This window comes from Ctenopharyngodon idella, chromosome 17 (genome assembly GCF_019924925.1).
Source record: "Ctenopharyngodon idella isolate HZGC_01 chromosome 17, HZGC01, whole genome shotgun sequence".
NCBI lineage: Eukaryota > Metazoa > Chordata > Actinopteri > Cypriniformes > Xenocyprididae > Ctenopharyngodon > Ctenopharyngodon idella.
In genome coordinates, this window is record NC_067236.1 from 2,532,992 (window position 1) to 2,551,841 (window position 18,850).

Consider the following 18,850-nt stretch of genomic DNA (forward strand, 5'->3'; position numbering starts at 1 on the left):
CCTTGCCGCTGACGCCTTTTGGCTTACTTAGTTGGGGACACTTGATATTCAACAATGTTTTTGATCTGCCTGATGCCGATGTATAGATGAATTAACTAAATTAATAACTATTGATTTTTACAAAGGAATGAATCAATACTGAATTTACTTAAGCTGGACAATGACACCATTTTCTTCTAGAGCTGCTGTGCAGCCAAAATTATTTACTATTTTTTAAATTATCACTGTAAAGCTGCTTTGACACAATCTGCATTTGTAAAAAGCACTATATAAACAAAGGTGGCTTGACTTGACTTGAAATCATACAATTTACTAGCCATTGAAATTTGATCGCATATGCTAGTGATTTACTCGCATTGTAGAGGGTTGTGTTGTATGTTGCCACTGTCTTGTCCTTTGACATAACTTTGTGTTTTTATGCGTATGTCCCTGTTGTGTCGTATTTGTGTTCTCCATGCTCATTAGAGTGTGACAGGTGTGGCTGATAATACTGTCTGGTTGGAGTAGCTTGACGACTGCACTACAGTGGAAATAAGCAAAGTGAGAATGCCTGTTCTTCCAGTTCCCTTCTCCTTTTTCAGAAGTGTTTCCCAACTAGGGTGCTGTTTGGCGAGAGCAAGGGGGTCATGTAAAAAATCCTTCAAAATTTTAAATTGCTAAAATGTGTAAAAAATCATTTATTATGTACCATCAATCTCTGATTTCTCCAATAACAAGAAATAGCACACACACGTTTATAATAAAAATGCAAATCGTTAGAAAGGTTGATCTGAATTTCAGTGTGGAATTTCATGATTTTAATTCTCGTGCTCCCATCCAAATTGCACACACATAAAGCTGGCTCTCAAAACAAATTGATTTCTTTTTAATGTTTTGTTAACCTAATAGTCAAAAACACACAAAAATATTGTCACAATATCTGTCTTGCTGCGTATTTACATAAACGCATTGGTTAGGTCCTAAGTGAACGTAAACGCTTAAGAAAAAAAAACGTTCAACAGTATATTGGATCCATGCGTCGGGTCTTGAAAGTGACAGCAGCCTAATAAACATGCTGTCTGTGTTGTTAAAGGGTTAGTTCACCCAAAAAATGAAATTTCTGTCATTAAGTACTTACCCTCATGTCATTTCAAACCCACAAGACCTTCTTTCATCTTCGGAACACAAATTAAGATATTTTTGATGAAATCCAAGAGGTTTTTTTTTTAATCTCCCATAGAAAGCAACGAATTAACCACATTCAAGATCCAGAGAAGTAGTAAAGACATTGTTAAACGTAGTGAACACAGTGCAGAGCTTCTGTGTTCTATGTCAGAATGCCCACTCTGTATTGGCCGGCTCCTGCGTCAGCATCACATGCGTGTGTCGTGATGCTCACGTGAACAGCTTCGGCCAGTACTGAGCCGGCGTTCGGACGTAAACACGGAAGCTCTGCACTGCATTCACTGTGTCAACTGCATAGAAGACTGAAAGGAAAGAGGAAAAATTGTTGAATAAAGTTATTTTTGTATTGTTTTTGTGCACAAAAAGTATTCTTGTCCCTTCTTAACATTAAGGTTGAACCACTGTAGTCATGTTGACTATTTTAATGATGTCTTTACTACTTCTCTGGACCTTAAATGTGGTAATTTTGTTGCTTTCTGTTGGAGATTAAAAAAACCTCTTGGATTTCATCAAAAATAGCTTAATTTGTGTTCTGAAGATGAGCGAAGGTCTTGCAAGTTTGGAACGACATGAGGGTGAGTACTTAATGACAAAAAAATCATTTTTGGGTGAACTAACCCTTTAATGTTAATCAAACAACAAATCACTCACTGCTCTTGACTGAATAACTTTTGCTAATGATTGTAAATATATAAACTAATATAGCTTCAAATCATAAAAACAAGTAGTAAATAATAAAGAGGAACCAAAAAAAAAGCATATTACAATCAATAAACAAAGAGTGCTTTCAGTATTTAAGAGTACTGAAAGAGTATGTTTTCCATTCAAGAGCTGGGAGTGATTTTTCTCTTCTTTTTCGCTTTACTGTTCTTTGATTATTATGATTACATCATAGACAACAGGAGATCTAATAAGCTGCATTCACACTAATGCACAGACCTCTATTGAAATATGGGATGTGGTTTGTCCTGTCTGTTTAATCCCTTAAGACATAACTGAATGTGTTCATTACATTCATTTTATAAAACCATTTTGAGATGCAACTACATTTAACTACTTACATGGAGTCGCATACAACCGCATACACGAGCACTCTTCACAAACCACATGTGAGCATTTGAAATTGAAGTAATTACTTCACAACCACTAAAAAGTACATTCTATATAGTATAAATGTGTATAGTATGAATGTAATCTGGACATACTACATTGGATATGTTTTCATTATCATGTGACCTACCAGCATCAGTTACATCGCTTCACTGCAATCCTCTCCTGTGGCCTCATGGGATAATAAAGTGTCCGTCATATGCACACTTCAGAATCTCGCCGGAAGCATGTAGGTCATCCAGGTACTTTTTGCCTACTCTTTTATGAGTACTCTGAATTCGAACATACTTTTTGTCATATAAAAAAATCAAGATATAGTTTACCCCAAAATTAAAATTCAGTAATCATTTACTTAACCTCATGGTCCAAATGTTTCTTTCTGAATCTACTTTTTGTAATGTCTATTTGATGCTCACCACAATGATGACTTCAAATTATCTTTTGGGGATAATTTCTCAGCTAAATTTGATGTATGATAAATTTGCAATTAATTAATTAATCGTCACATCATGTAATTAATTAGATTAAAATTTTTAATAGTTTCCCAGCCCTAGTTATAACATAATTTTCAGCACATTCAAATGTATTTTATTAAGATTGTTTAGATCAGGTAAAACAGCACTGCATTACCCCACAATTTTAATTTGTCAAATAAAGTGACCTGTATGAGTAGTAATTCATCACTTGTGGGTGTTTCATTCAAATTAAATAAAATCACGTGAATTTAAGTGATCAAACGTAACTGTAACAAAGGTAAGATTCAGGGAGGAAGGAGGTGGGAACTGGCAAACGTTTAATGTAACTTTAATCCTAATAGACATAAACAACAAAAAACAAAACTGTGGCATATAAGCATAATTAAAACAGCAACGTAAAATGTCCCACACTGTAAAACATTTCACTGTAAATTTGCAGTCATTAACTGAAAGCAGCTTCACCTAAAAAAAAATTGTTTTAACATTTTTTTGTATTTAGAATTACAGTGTAGTAAAAATGGTCCTGTAAATTAGCAGTAAAATACTGGCAGCACAGCTTCACTAAATTAAAACTAGAGTTACCTAATTTCCAACTTTCTTAAATTTGCCATTTGCAATTTAAGATTATAAATTGATATTTATAGTGTTCTAGCAGTGTTGCCAATTTAGGGATTATGCCTCTAGATTTCCCCGCCCCTTTTGAGACTTTTTTCAAAAGTTTAGGGACAAATCTAGCAACTCCTTGGTCAAACCTTATCTAGATTCTTATTTTGCCCACTAATCTCTATTCATATTTATATAGATCAATGAATTTGCCATTATGATGTAATCTAGTGACATTTAGCTACCAGTTTTAGCTACTTTCAATTGAAAGCAGCTGGCAACACTGTGTTCTAGTAATGTGAGCATATTAACCCTCTGGAGTCTGAGGCTGTTTTGGGGCCCCAAAGAAGTTTTGACATGCCCTGACATTTGTGCTTTTTTCAGTTGTTCATAAACATATTAATGGCAAAAGTGTCATTACACTGTATTCAGCACGAACTTGGCTACCATAATATGTAAACAACATGTACGTACATGTTTGTATTTCTGAAGGAATAACATTTATGCGTGGTTATTGAAAAAACTAAAAACTTAAGTTACTGAAATAACGCCAAAAAAAAAATTAAATCTGTATTCACAAGACATCTGGGTATTGGAGGTTGCAGAATAGAATTTTTGCTTCAAAATGATGTAAAAATTATCCTGCCTACTCGTTCATATAAAACAATAGAGAGATTTAAATTTTCTAAGACACTTTTTGTCAAGAAACACATTATGCGTGGAGGCGTGAATATTCATGAATAATGCTGTGATTCACACCTGAGAAGACAAAAGATCCACATAATGAGCTAATGACCTGCATAATAATGAGCTCTTTCAGTCAGGTAGGCTATGTGAAAAAACCCTCTATGATCATGTCTCAAGCTCATCATGATGTATATTAAACATACGAAAAAAACACCAATCCTTTGAAATATTATTACAATTTAAAATAATGTTATTCTATTATATACTTTAAAATATAATGTATTTCTGTGATGCAAAGCGTCTGAACAGTCATGTTACCTCTATGGCATTTCATATAGGCTTTTAGCTTAAAAGCATGCACATTTGGAGAAATATTGATGGATTCGCATATGTTTATGTCAATTTTCTATACAGAGGAGTAATATTTATTCACAAATTACTCTGAAGAAGAACAGGCCATGTGACATTCCAGGAACTAACAGAGGCTTCCAGAGATCGCTAACCATGGCTATAACATGCAGATAAACACTTTTGAAGACAATAAATACACGATTGTGACGATGTATACATGTATTGCCTCAGAATTTGCGTCTGAATAGTGCTAGCTCCATGGGCGTGGCCGCATTAGCGGATAATGAGCTGAATCACGGGCATCTGACATGGCTCTGTTTTCATACAGATTACATAAACAGAGAATATTTGTTTTCGATTTGACTTACACGATTTAAAACCTGACATTCCAACGTTTCTTTAGACATAAGTCTAATTTTTTTGTGATTAGTATTCACTAAGTTATAGTTCATTTTCTGAGAACTATCAGATTGGACTTCGTTCAGAGGGAGACGACAGATCACGCATCATGTTAGTTTTCTTTATTTTGCAAAAAGCACAACATTTTGTTTTTACACTAAGTGTAAACAAATAAAAGAAGATATTCTATAGTTTCAATTGATATATTACTTATGTCTCTATGATAAAAAATGACAGAGTATTTTAAGTCTGTTTTGCTGCAATGTGAAAAAAATCCTGCAAAACGCGCCGGCACGTTTCCCGAGTGTTAATACTGTGAACTTAATTCATTTGAATCCACTAAAAAAATTATTAAAGTAAACCGAATTAAAATGTTTAAAACAAGAAACTATACTTGAATCTCTTGCAGATAACTGCTAGTTAACAACAGCATACATGCATGTACTAATAAGCAAACAGCTTATCACTGCATCAGCAACTACACAGTGCTTTTAAATAACTGCTTACTGCTTTTAAATAAAGCAACAGACAGTATGTCACAAACTGCTCTGAAACACCGGTTGAAGATCCAAGGTCGTATCAAGGCAGTCAGGAATTTTGTATGTCAGGAGGCTGGATTCTGGGACTGGAGTGCACTCATGGGCTGGAACGGGCTCATGGGCTGGAACGGGCTCGTTGGCTGGAACGGACTCATGGGCTGGAGCCGATGTGTGCGCAGCCCACACACACCAAATGGCTGTGACCATAATGGCCAGCACTGCAATGGGCTCAGGCGTGGCATCCATCTCGGCTGAGGGCTCAGGCGTGGCAGCCATCTTGGCTGAGGGCTCTGGAAGATCTGCTGAGACGTGACGAGGCTCTGGAAGATCTGCTGAGACGTGACGAGGCTCTGGAAGATCAGCTAAGATGTGACAAGGCTCTGGAATGGTGGCCATCTTGGCTGAGGTGTGGCTGATACAGCAGGAATGTTGTGCTCATGCAAAGGCATCATCACAACTGAGTGGTTCAGATAGCCCACCCTGAAAAAATATCATTAGGCATATTGTGTCCATAGGTGTTACATGGGCCAGTTCAATGAAGTCCTTAACATACTCCTCAATAAGACGATTCCCCTGTCGGAGACACATGATCTGTGCGGTTGGATTCATAGTTGGCTAGTCGTTCTGTAACGATCATTGAGAGACGAAGCAGAGAGAGAGTCCAATTGCATGCACACTTTTAATAACAAAACTCCACACAAATAGACTGAAACCTTAGACCCAAGACATTAACACGATCTGTCACAACACATGAAACAACAACTAGCAAAGAAAAAGGAAACACAAGGGCAAACAGGCTTAACAAGATAACAAGGAAACAAGAAACACCTGGGGAGACAAATCAACATGGACAAACTACAAAGAACTACAACATAAAGCACAGGAAACACTTCAACTTAAAAGTCCAAGGACAGACACAGAGCACATGTGACAGTATTTGTATTGTTTTTGTTTGTTTGTTTGTTTGTTTTTTGTAACACATGATATTTTGTATTCTAATAAATAAGCAAATTATTACAGCAAAATTATAAAAACAAGTTAAAGTTCACAATAAGCAAAGTACAAGCAAGAGCACAAATAAATCAGGATTTAGGTTTTGCAGGCCTGGTCCTTCCTCGCCCTTCAATGTCGTCATTCCATAGGACTCGAGACCATGTGTCACGCAGGTGTGTCTCATTAGCATTTTCTCCACCAGTCTTGTTCCACTCCCATGGGTCTCTGCCCTGCCCTGCTTCATACCACAGTGATATTAATAACACTTAAATAAGCTCACCCATGAACATCATTTCTGCCTAAGTCCCATCAGATTGCTTTCCAATGGCTGGCTGTGGAGGTGAAGATGACAATTCCCATGATACCATGCTCATTCATGGTGTCATCAATCCACACCTTTGTAATTGCTTTGAATAAGCAACCTCTAGTGGTGAAACTTATACACTGTGCCTTTAAAAGATGAAGTATTTTATTGCTTTATTAACAAAAACAATGACTGTCCTTCTCATATGTTTTGATTTCTTATTTCATTTACTCATTTTACTGCACTAGAATTTGTTGCTTTGGAATATAAAGTGTCTTGGTTATGTTATTTCAGCAAACAGAGCTTTACCTATATAAATATATTACTGTAACTGATCTATTTTATTATAAAGTAGGTTCATAGTATTTGACTCATTCAAACATATTTAAGCTGATTGTCAGTCAATATTCAGACTTCACCTCCTGATGAAAAATAGAATCAATATGATCAATATGTGATCGACACCATGTACAGAAAACCATCTAACCCATTATCTCTTCTTTTCTGAACAGTATTTCATCCTGTGTTGTAGACTTGCTAGCTGTAATCTCACTGGTCTATGCTGTAGAAGTTTGTCTTCATCTCAACGATCATCAAACCCACTGAGACAGCTGGACCTGAGTTACAATGATCTGCAGGATTCAGGAGTGAAGCTATTGTCTGATGGACTGAAGAGTTCACACTGTCAACTCAACATTCTGAAGTAAGAAAAACTGATAAAGATTCACTTGGTTATGAAATTAAAGATGCCCTCTGCTCTGTTCCTGATCTCTTGTTATCTGTAATATATTAGTAGTCCCCAGTGTGTATGAATACTTTGGGTTTGTATGTGCTCCCATCTGTTGTTATAAAAAAAAATTATTTGAGTCCCTGCAATCTGTGTAGGTCCTAATGCTTCATTATAGTGATGGGGTGAAAAACACAGAGGTCTTGGCTCTCTGTGGTCATTAAAAATCCCAAGGTACTTCTCATAAAGAGTAAGTGTGTAACCCTGTTGTCCTGGCCAAATTCCCTCCATTGGCCCTTTTCAATGTAAGGCCCGCCCAATTGGCCCAACGACGGTTTCCAATAGAACGGGGAAAGGTTTCCTACGCGTTCTGTCTTTTCAGTCTGGCAAAGTAGTTTAATTCCAATTAACCTGTTATCTGATTCCATTTTGTTATGGCCTCAAATTTAGGTTAAAATGGCAATTTATTATTGATAATTTTTACGATAATTTAACAAGACATCTGATTATTCTATTTTACTCTTTACTCCTATTGTTCTCATTCATTCGGGTGCCAAAGTTGCACAGAGTCCTCGCAAAGGTCGTTCATTATTCTTAAATAAATGCTTTTGTATCTTTATGAAGTCTTGTTTTGTGCACGTTCTATTAGCCCATAATTATCACTTCTTCTGGCTTGTTTTTAATAGTGGTGAGTCACCTGGGGCCTGATGTATAAATGTTGCGTACGCACAAAAAAGGCACTAAAATGTGCATGCACTATTTTCCACACACATATCGGGATTTATAAAAAATAAACTTAACGTAAATATGTGCGCACCGTACGGGAGCTCTACACCTTGTGTATGCACTCTTTTACTGGAGTGAGCAAAGTAATGAAGTAAACAGAATGATTTTAAACTCTGTTTTCCATTAAAACATTTCAGTTTTCACATTTAGATTAAAAATGTCACTCTCCTTAATGGAATTAAGTTTATATTAATTTAAATAATAAATAATAATAAATTTAAAAAAATTAAAAAATATTTGTAGTGGATGCGCTGCGTTTGAACACTTTTCCTGTGGCATGCATGTTTTAACTATAGCAAGGATTGCCTGGCGCATGATAATTCCACTTTAAATTGTGTTCTAAATAGCAGAACTCATGTTCTGATAAAATATTTTCGCGTGAATAATGATCGATGCGCACTTCATCTAAGCAGATAGCTTATGGCATAATGACAGACACCGACGGAATTGCTCGGTGATCGACTGACAAGTAGATACTGTACACAGTACTGTACAACCTCTTCTGAACACAGGAGTCAGGTGTGCTGCTGGTGTCGTACACAAACAGACAGTAGCCTAAAGATAACCCATTTCATGGTCTTCCCAATATTATGAAAAATGCCATTGTATTTGAAGGATAGATTTTGAAGGAAACGGTAAGATATATATTTTTAAAAAGTTTTGTCATACAATAATTTACAATGCAAAACAAGGCCGCTGTTTCAATTAAGAAATATATAAACATTCTAAAATATAGGCTATGTTTACAGGCAAAATTGCATAAATTTGACTTGTTTAAAACAATTAAAAATACTATTTGGGCAGTGGAAAAGAATGAGAATAACTCTGAAAACATACTGAAAACAGTATTTGTTACAAGTTTGATTTTTTTTTTTTCTAAAACAGAACAAGGATAGTGAATGAGTTTTAGCAATGTAATGTGATGGCATTTATAGTCATATTTTTCTAATGTCTTGTACCGTTAAAACATGGTGTCACGTGGATGGTAATATGCATGGAAATGATATGCAGATGATGTAATGCATACTAAAACTAGGCATTGTAAGCTCCCTATATGGTTATTTCAGGGAGGAGACAGGGTGGAGATTCATGTATGCACAATCTTCTGCTGACTGGGTTTTATAAAAGGAATTTTGCGCAGGTTCTGGTGTACACATGATTTTATAATTCTGAAAACTTTTGTGCGTACGGAAAATCTGGCTTTTTTGCGTACGCACACTTTTAGGATGAAATCTACGGAAAGGTTTATACATGAGGCCCCAGGTCTTTTTTAAAAAAATCATCAAAAGAACATATTAAACTTTTTAATATATGGTTTTCAGTGTCATTGCATCATTGAATCTCCTTATTAAAAACTCTCAATATATGCTTTTTTAATTTCATTGTGTCATATGGTGATTGGTACGGCCTGCTGGTTGTTTACTTAGAGCTTCTGAAGTAAAACATTTCTAAAATGCTTAATGAAATACAATTTAAAGGGCACCTATTATGTCCATTTTCACAAGATGCAGTTTAAGTCTCAGATGTCCCCAGAATGTGTCTGTGAAGGTTCAGCTTAAAATACCTCACAGATCATTTATAAATCCATGTTGTAAATACCCATTTCTGACTACAGTCAAGAACAGGCTGTAAAACTGTCAAATACACACAAGGTTCTGTCAAAAACACAGTTCACATAAACAGTCAGTTCTGTCTGTGAATAAATACATTTATTAAGTATTTACAACATGTGTGCATTAAAGTCACCCTTCTTTTTCATGCAGTTATAACTGCTTATCAACGATTTATAATGCACTTGTTGTAAATGACTTAGTCATTAACAAACACCTTTATAAACCCTTTACAAAGGGAACCTTAATGTAAAGTGTTACCATGTTATCTTTACAGAAAACATAGACTGTTTGTAATAAGATAATCACCTTAATGCATTATTCATTATAAACGTGCGGATATGTATCTAAATAGAATTGACAACATAACTCTGTTCTCCGAGACTGTTAACTTTAGCCGCATTTATCGTGGAACTTGCTAGCACATTGTTAGAAAAGGAGATTTGCAAAGATTCATTAAAAAAATACTTATCTTCTAGAGGTGAAGCTGGATCACGAACAGCTGGTACCGATCCATCCTTCAGGAACAACTTTTTAGCAAAACCTGCTTTGTACTGACCCTCGTTTACAAAGCAGTCTGGTGTAAAATGATTCACGCAAACATAAATGCATTTGGGTAGATTGGGGGGTGCATTCCCTTCAAAAACAAAAGTAATCCACTGGGTCTTCAGCAGCTTATATGTTGGGAGTAAATGACGACTGCTTTGTTTATTCTTACATCCAACAACAAAACACCTCAATCGCTTAGGAGACATTCTTGTTTCCACCTGCTCCGGCATCAAAACAATGGCGGGCTGTGTACAGCTCACTCAGGGCGGGTCTATGCTAAAACGGCAGTGTCCGCCAACAGTCGTGGGAGGAGCCTGTGCAAAGCAACGTCACTTTGCCCAGAATCTACAAACCGCTTGTTTTGAGACTTTTGAGATTTTTTTTTTAAGTAATGGGTGGATTTTTATCATTGTAGGGTTGTTGTGTACACACACTGACAACACATATTTATGTTCAACACCATTTTAAAGTGAATTTTGCATAATAGGTCCCCTTTAAAAGATACACTATACCCTAAGTACACATTTATTCATTTAGTAAATGCTATTATCAAAACCAAACTACAGTGTGTTCAGTTTATACATTTTGTCAGTATGTGTGTCCTCTGGGAAGTGAATCCAAGACTTTGGTGTTGTTAGGGTCAGTTGAACTTTGAGCAGTCAGTCAATGTTCAGAGTTCACCTTCTGATGAAAAATAGATTATTTTAATCCATCATCTCCTCTTTATTGAACAATATTTAATCATGTTTTATAGACTAGCTGGCTGTAATATCACTGATCAGTGCTGTGAAAGTTTGTCTTCATCTCTACAATTACCAAACTCACTCAGAGAGCTGGACCTGAGTAACAATGACCTGCAAGATTCAGGAGTGAAGCTTCTGTCTGATGGACTGAAGAGTTCACACTGTCAACTCAACAAACTGAGGTTTGGGATTTTCAGTAACAGTTAATTCAGTCCAGACACAATAAATTGACCCATCAGTGTCTGATACTGCAATGATTTTCAAAATAAAACTGCCAATATTGTCTAATTGAAAATTAGACCATAGAAATTAAATAATTAATAGGAATTAAAGGATTATTCCTATTAATTATTTAAATTCTATGGTCTAAATTTAAATTTTAAATTAAGGTTTTTGATGAAAACATTTTCTAGGATCATTCTCCTTATAGTGGACTTCAATTGGCCCCAAACGGTTGAAGGTTTCAGTGCAGCTTCAAAGGGCTTTAAACAATACCAGACGAGGAATAAGGGTCTTAACTAGAGAAATGATCGGCCATTTTCTAAAAAAAAAAAAAAAAATGTATATGCTTTATATAAACGAATGATCGCCTTGCAGGTGCTTCCGCCAGACCGCACTTTCGTATTCTTCAAAAAGCTTACACTGTATATCCTACACCTTCCTTACTCTACTTACGAACGAACACGGCGCCAGTTCCGTTTTTTCCGTAATTTGAATAGGGAAGGTGTAGGACATACAGTGTAAGCTTTTTGAAGAATACGAAATTGCGGTCTGGCGGAAGCACTTAGAAGGCGATCATTTGTGTTTATAAAGCATATACATTTTAATTTTTTCTAGATAAGACCCTCTAGTTTCTCTAGATAAGACCCTTATTCCTCGTCTGGTATCGTTTAAAACCCTTTGAAGCTGCACTGAAACTGTAATTTTGACCTTCAACCGTTTGGGGCCAATTGAAATCCACTATAAGGAGAATAATCCTGGAATGTTTTCATCAAAAACCTTAATTTATTTTCGACTGAAGGAAGAAGGACATGGACATCTTGGATGACATAGGGGTGAGTAAATTATCAAGAAATTTTAATTTGAAGGTGGACTAATCCTTTAAATAATTAAAAGATTATAAAAGATAAAGAAAACTTTTGTATGTCTAATATGTCAAAAACTCAAAACGTTTCTTGGCTCATCACATTCAGTTATTATATACAGAATTACATGAATAAACACATTACTCAAATAATAGCATGTTTTCAATTCAAAACGCCGAAATTTCATAAAAATGTTTAGTTTGCATCACTGGATATTACTGTCGGTCAATGAATATTTCTAAATCACAAAACAGTCATCAAGTATTAAAAGTTTAGCTACTTACTCTTTCACTGCTAAAGCGAAAGCGTCACATTGGAACTCGCATTTGTCTTCTGTGAACAATAAGCCCAACCTTCTTTGATTTGATTGGCCAGCTCATTCTGACAGTGATGAGTGCTGTTAGACTGCTGAGGCAGACCAGCCTAAAAACGTAACTTTTAAAACTTTTTTGTTATCCTAACAACAAACAGAGTGGTGCATAATAGAGTACAGCAGAGCAGCATCAATAATATCAAATATTGGGGGGGACATTTTGGCCATTTCTAATTTTTTGGAGGGACTTGTCCCCCTCAATATATATGGTGGTTACCGCACTGATGTGAGTTGAGACCTCTTTAGTGTCTTACTGCACTTAAATGGTTTAAAATCATGTGAAAGCTTTAACTGGCAAGGATTAGAAATACAGTACATGAAAAGAATAAACTTTTGTGATGACGCAATACTACAACATCACATGAACGTAATCACGATAGAGATGATATTAGTTGCCAAATATTGTGGTATCTAAATACATTTTTTAAATACAGAGATAGTATATTAAAAGCGTGTTTTAGTTCATATTTCATGGTGTCTCAAAATAGCACTGTTGAGTACACTTAGATGTTCTTAAGATTACCTTAAGAAGTACTAAAGAAGAATCTTTAGTATATTAAGTACAAAATTAGTGCACGAAAATAGAGCACTTTCAGTACATTATAGAAATATACTTTTTTTTTCACCTGGGCAGATGAACTGATAAAAATAAAAAAAATCCACAAGGCCTTACTGCATTTCCTGCAGACTGGGATGTCTAACACCTTTTTTATGGTATCCCAAAAATACCCACACTTGCGAGCCAACTTTTTTTGGGTACAGATAGAGTGTCTCGCATTCGTCTTTCATGTACGACGACATGATTTTTTGCAGCAGCATAGCTACACACTGGCTGCGTCTAATTTCGAAGGCTGTGTCCTCTGGAGGTCGCATTTGAAGGCTGCATACATCATCGAGGCTGACTCATTTTGAGAAAAGTAACCGATAGATTGCAAAGTGAGTGAGAAATTACAGTATTTTACACCTCACGAGGAAGAAGAGTCAGTTTTATTATGGTTACTTTTCTTAAATAAGACATCCTTGATGTATGCAGCCTTCAATTGCAATTGTCTTTGAATTGTGGTACCCAAAAAGATCTCGACCCGAACCGCACCTGTATTAAATCTCTATATCAGGTAGACAAAAATTATTTATTTTCTTATGTAGGCCTAACACAAGCAATAAAATTAACATTAGGCATTCTAAGTTGATGCATTTAAGAAAAAAAGACATGCAGCCAAACATGATAATAATTAACATAATTAAAGATGAGAATGTGAATCCATCATGTAAAGAATATAAAATTTTTGCCTACATCATGTGAGCAATCTGCCCATACAGATATTTTGAACAAATGTGCATAAATCACACCATAGGCTATACAGACACTTAGAGATCTCCATAAATGAAAAGAATATAACCAAATATGATTACTGTCACAAAATATTGGGGATATTTTACCAGATTCACTCTGCATTTAATGCAGTTGTCTCTCCTGAAACTCTGCAGTGTAGCCTATATGAGGCAGTTGGTCCTCTTAGCAGCATGAAAAATAAAACTTTTATTCAAATTGTGAATAGATTACATACAGAAAGCGGGCAAAGAGTGCTCCCTTTATAATGACTGAAAGGATTAGTCCACTTCAGAATTAAAATTTCCTGAAAATTTACTCACCCCCATGTCATCCAAGATGTTCATGTCTTTCTTTCTTCAGTCAAAAAGATATTAAGGTTTGAGGACAACATACCAGGATTTTTCTCCATATAGTGGTCTTATATAGTGGAAATTTTTGACACTTTTGTAAGCTTTGATAGTGTGCAGGACTTTCTTTTGATTTTGGTTAAAAAGTATACGTAAGTATACGTATATAAGAAAGTTTTTATTTTTTATTTTAGAAAATTACCGATTTTTCGCTAGATAAGACCCTTATTCTTTGGCTGGGATCATGTAGAGCCCTTTGAAGCTGCATTGAAACTGCAATTTGGACATTCAAACCATTGGTAACCATTGAAGTCCACTATATGCAGAAAAACTTTAACAGTCTTCAGACTACAGAGCGTGAACACAAATAAGCATGGGACCATTTGAAAGCAGCTGTCTATCAGTGGGTACCGAATTGAGTCTAAATAGTCTTGGCTATTGGACCCGCAATCCTCTCGTGCCTATTGATTCCTGACCCGCACCCGCAAATGACAACAAAAATATTATTCCACCCGTTATATCAAATATGAGGACTCAAACACAGATGATGTATCGAGTGTTTCTCTGTTTGTAGATTATCTGGCTGTATGGTGACAGAGGAAGGCTGTTGTTATTTGGCTTCAGCTCTGAGTTCAAATCCCTCACACCTGAGAGAGATGGATCTGAGCTACAATCACCCGGGACAATCATTATTCAAGCTGCTCTCAGATCCAAACTACAGACTGGACAAACTCAAGTATGTTCAACACTAACAATCACCCTGTCATGTGTGTTTGTACATGTGTGTGCTATAAAGTCACTGAAAACTAATATGTACACCGATCTCTGCATACATCACATTTATACACATACATACTGCAGAGAAAAATATAGCTTTGACTTGAACTCTGTGACTGAAGATGATCTTGATTCAGTTTAACAGCTGATTGTGACTCATAACAGCAGCATCTGACTCAAGTCTCTGATCCCAAAACATGAATTCAAGGGTTGTTGCTGCTCAAAAATAAATTCTCATTGCTGTCCGAGACATGAAGCGAAAACAGATCCAAGATACAAACTCAGAGATCACAGTCTAAATGAGACGAAATGATGTTTGGCCTCATGATACTGAATAAAACAGATGAGATCTGTGCAGCTGAACAGCAAGAGATTTCTGCAGTTAGTAGATAAATATCAGTTATTGATTTAAAACACTTGCGCAAGTGAAAGGATCTAGAAACAAATGATCAGTGAATGTAGTTAAAAGGCCCATTCACACCAAGAACAATAACTATAAAGATAACTATAATGGTACTATATTTGCGTCCACACCAACTAACGATAACGGTTTGTTTATTTATTATAAGCTCACGTTCTGCAGTTTGAATGGGAGTACAACATGTTTTTGCTGTTCTTTTTGCATTTACACAGCTTTAACCAGCAGATGTCCGCAGCATGCTATGTTTCGAGTGAATAGCTAGTGTAATAAATCTAATCTAACAGTGAATTTAGCTGACGAAGTCAATATAGTGGAATAAAAACAACACCTAGTTTTTTTCACTGGAACTTCAAAGGCAGTGGGGGTTTTACTTGTCAAACACTGGTGGCTTTTTCTGGACCTCAGTGATTAACTTCTCTGCAATGTCTTCTGCCATTTTAAATACACAAATGGATTCTGATTGGCTGTCAGTTTTTTATCGTTCAACAGCTGGAAAAAAAGTCGTTCTGAAAGTGATCCCAACAATATTGTTCCTCTATATCATTATCATTATAACTGTGGTATGAACTTTGCTATTCTTTTACATTTAGGATTATTTTTAAAGCTATATCTCTAATGTTATCTTTATAGTTATCGTCTTAGGTGTGAACGGGCTTTAAGGCTTGAGGATCTCATCCAATGATAGAGACTGTAAATCAGGAGCTACATCAAATAATGGAGGACAGACAGGATATATCTAAATCTCTACAACTTTAATATATCATAATACTGATTACCTTATTCATTTATCATGGTATTTACACGGGACTCCAATGTATTTGGTCTACTATGAAAAGCACCTTTTTAGTGTAGCACAGTGGCAGCTGGTCAATACGGGACGCTGACCCCACCAATTTATCCAGGGAAGAAAGCTACTTAAACATGCTAAACAAGTTAATAATATATTGCAAAATAACTGTAAAATAAAGTTTTTATGTCATCTTATTGTGTGCATGGTAGGTATGTTAGCATTTATTAAAAATGTTATCAAAAATTGTATTTGGTTAATTTCTGTGTGAATACATATATGGTCAGTACTTCCTGTATGCGGAGCACCAGCTAAATGAGTGTCTATGCATGGACACAAACTTTTGACAAGCAGGTGAACTGAGGCTGCCCGGTTCTCCCACTCCCACATTCATTGGTAGCTTATCAATATTGTTTTTATATTTTTGACCTTGTGTGATTGGACAATTCTCAAAGATTCAGCAGCTCCGGTACTGCAAGAGAGATTGACATAACATTTCTTCTAAATAAAATTCAGTTTTATCTTTACTAAGATGAAAACTTCTTTTTCCTCTTGGACCGAATCAATTTACAAATTTAGTTGCAGTTAAGTGATGGAGGACGAGCTTACACCCTTGTTTCTCCAGATCTAATGGAGATGGCTAGCTGGATTCTGTGTAAGTAATGCGTTTTATAGAGTGCAACAATACCCGTCCCTTTTTTTCAGCAGTGGAGATTCTGGAAGAATTTTTTTCCATTAATTTTTTCCCATAGGGATTTAAAAAAAAGTCTTAGTTAAAGAGTTATGATCCACAAATTAAGCCAATCAGCTACGGTGTGAATCACAACACTACAAACTTTAATTTAAAGCAAAACAAAAAAGGTACAAGACTGTGTACTTACAGCTTTAGTAAGGGAAATAACTATAATCTCATGAAGCATTGCGACCTTTAATCGAATTAAAAACGATGGTGAAATAAAAAAATAACTATAAATCTTTCCTTTCATATGATCCTGTGATGTGCTTCTTTTGCTCAATGTGTCATGTTCTGATTGGTTCCTTGTTTTATGTGTCACGTTTTGATTGGTTCATTGTTTCATTGTGTTCAAGTGTTTTTCGTTTGCTCATTAGTCTCTGTGTATAGAGAGTATGCACGTGACGTCACTGTTGGCTGTTATGACTGCGGTTACGCCCACTGAGTGGCAAAAAGACTGAGTGGCAACATTGGTTTTCAGGATGAATGCCGCGAAAAACACACAAAACACATCCAAAATGTGAAAGAGCTGTGTGATTGACTGTACAAATAGATTTGACGCAAAATCTAAGGTATATGTTTACAGACTGCCGAAAGCTACAGAAAAAAGAAGCAAATGGGTCGCTGCAATTCACAGAAGCAACTGGACTCCAGGCAAAGGAACGTGGATTTGCAGTTATCATTTTGTGTCAAAATGTTGGATTTTGGGGTAAAATCATATCCTATATATTGCATTGTGACCTCATCAATTAAATATTTACCATCTTATATTCTGCATAATTGGGTGTTTTTAAATAAACAATGAAAAAAAACAGGTTATACAAGTTTTAGGGCTGGACGATATGATGATATATATAACATTGATATAAGTGATCACTCCGATTCAAACCTACCTATATTGTATTTATATGAAGCGTTCATAGGCAGGTTTTCTTTATGCATTTCCCTGGCATCGAAATCAGACACATATAAATGTCAGGAAACACGATACCTGCTGCACGTCAATATCCATGGATTAGGTTTCTTTGACACGTTATAAGGAAAACTTTCTAGCCCAACCTTTAATGTAATCATTTGTTTTACTCGCGTTTTTGCAGTTTCCCCTATTAAATCCAGTCATGCAGCAGGTTCTTTTGCAACTCAGTACAGCTGAGGGAGCGTGTTCCGGCGGGAAAGTGACGTCAATGCATACCCTCTATATATAGCCCGTTAGCATTGTTTTTTGTCTAGCTTTGATGTTGTTGTACCTACTGTTGGTGAGTCATTGTCAAGTTTGTTGGTACCAATTGTAAGGCTGAGCTGACATAAGGTTAAAATAATGTTAACTACAACTAGAAAAACACCCTAGTTTTATAAAGTGTAACATAAAACAGTGATAAATAGGGACATGTAAAATGGCACACAGAGATTTTCGTGACATTTAAGTGTTGAGTTACATTAATCGGTTCAGGGTTCGGACCTACTATACACAGAATGAAGTCACAGTCCCTTTCAAGGAAAGTCTGTTCACTCTGTGGCCATATTTGCAACGCCTCTGGGCAGCTACAGTATTTTGGGCATCCAAGACCAAGTCCTTTCTATTTGAAAGGGAGAATCCTGAAATCTCAAAAACTGCTTGGCAAACTCACAATTAAATAACATATTTCAAATCAACAACAAAATCTGACATGAACTGTCCCATAAATGTTGTTTCTTATGCTCAAATAGCATTAAAAAAAAACTTATTTTTCAGGCTAGACTAGCCAATGCACATCCTAAGCGCTAGTCTCAGGATTCTATGGGAACCGGAGCTTCTAACGGCAGCTGCAGTGACGCAATGACTTCATCAATTAGCGTTTGGTTCTTTTACTTAGAAGGCGGGACGTATTCCGCCATATTGCGTGTTGCAGTTTCTCCAATTCATAACTAATAGGAATGAACCATTTTTCTATATCTATAGTCTTTGATGAAGTG

At 35.9% G+C, this 18,850-nt stretch overlaps 1 protein-coding gene across 2 annotated transcripts in view; it reads left to right on the forward strand.

The window, feature by feature from the left end:
- Positions 1-18,850, forward strand: part of LOC127499133 (NACHT, LRR and PYD domains-containing protein 3-like) — a 35,714-nt gene that overhangs the window by 13,964 nt on the left and 2,900 nt on the right. The window contains exons 4-6 of one of the 2 annotated variants that reach the window (XM_051869281.1): positions 7,159-7,329; positions 11,053-11,223; positions 14,754-14,915. In XM_051869281.1, the coding sequence (XP_051725241.1) occupies positions 7,159-7,329; positions 11,053-11,223; positions 14,754-14,915 (504 nt within the window). The remainder of the gene's footprint in view (positions 1-7,158; positions 7,330-11,052; positions 11,224-14,753; positions 14,916-18,850) is intronic. The other variant, XM_051869282.1, reaches the window with a different exon arrangement.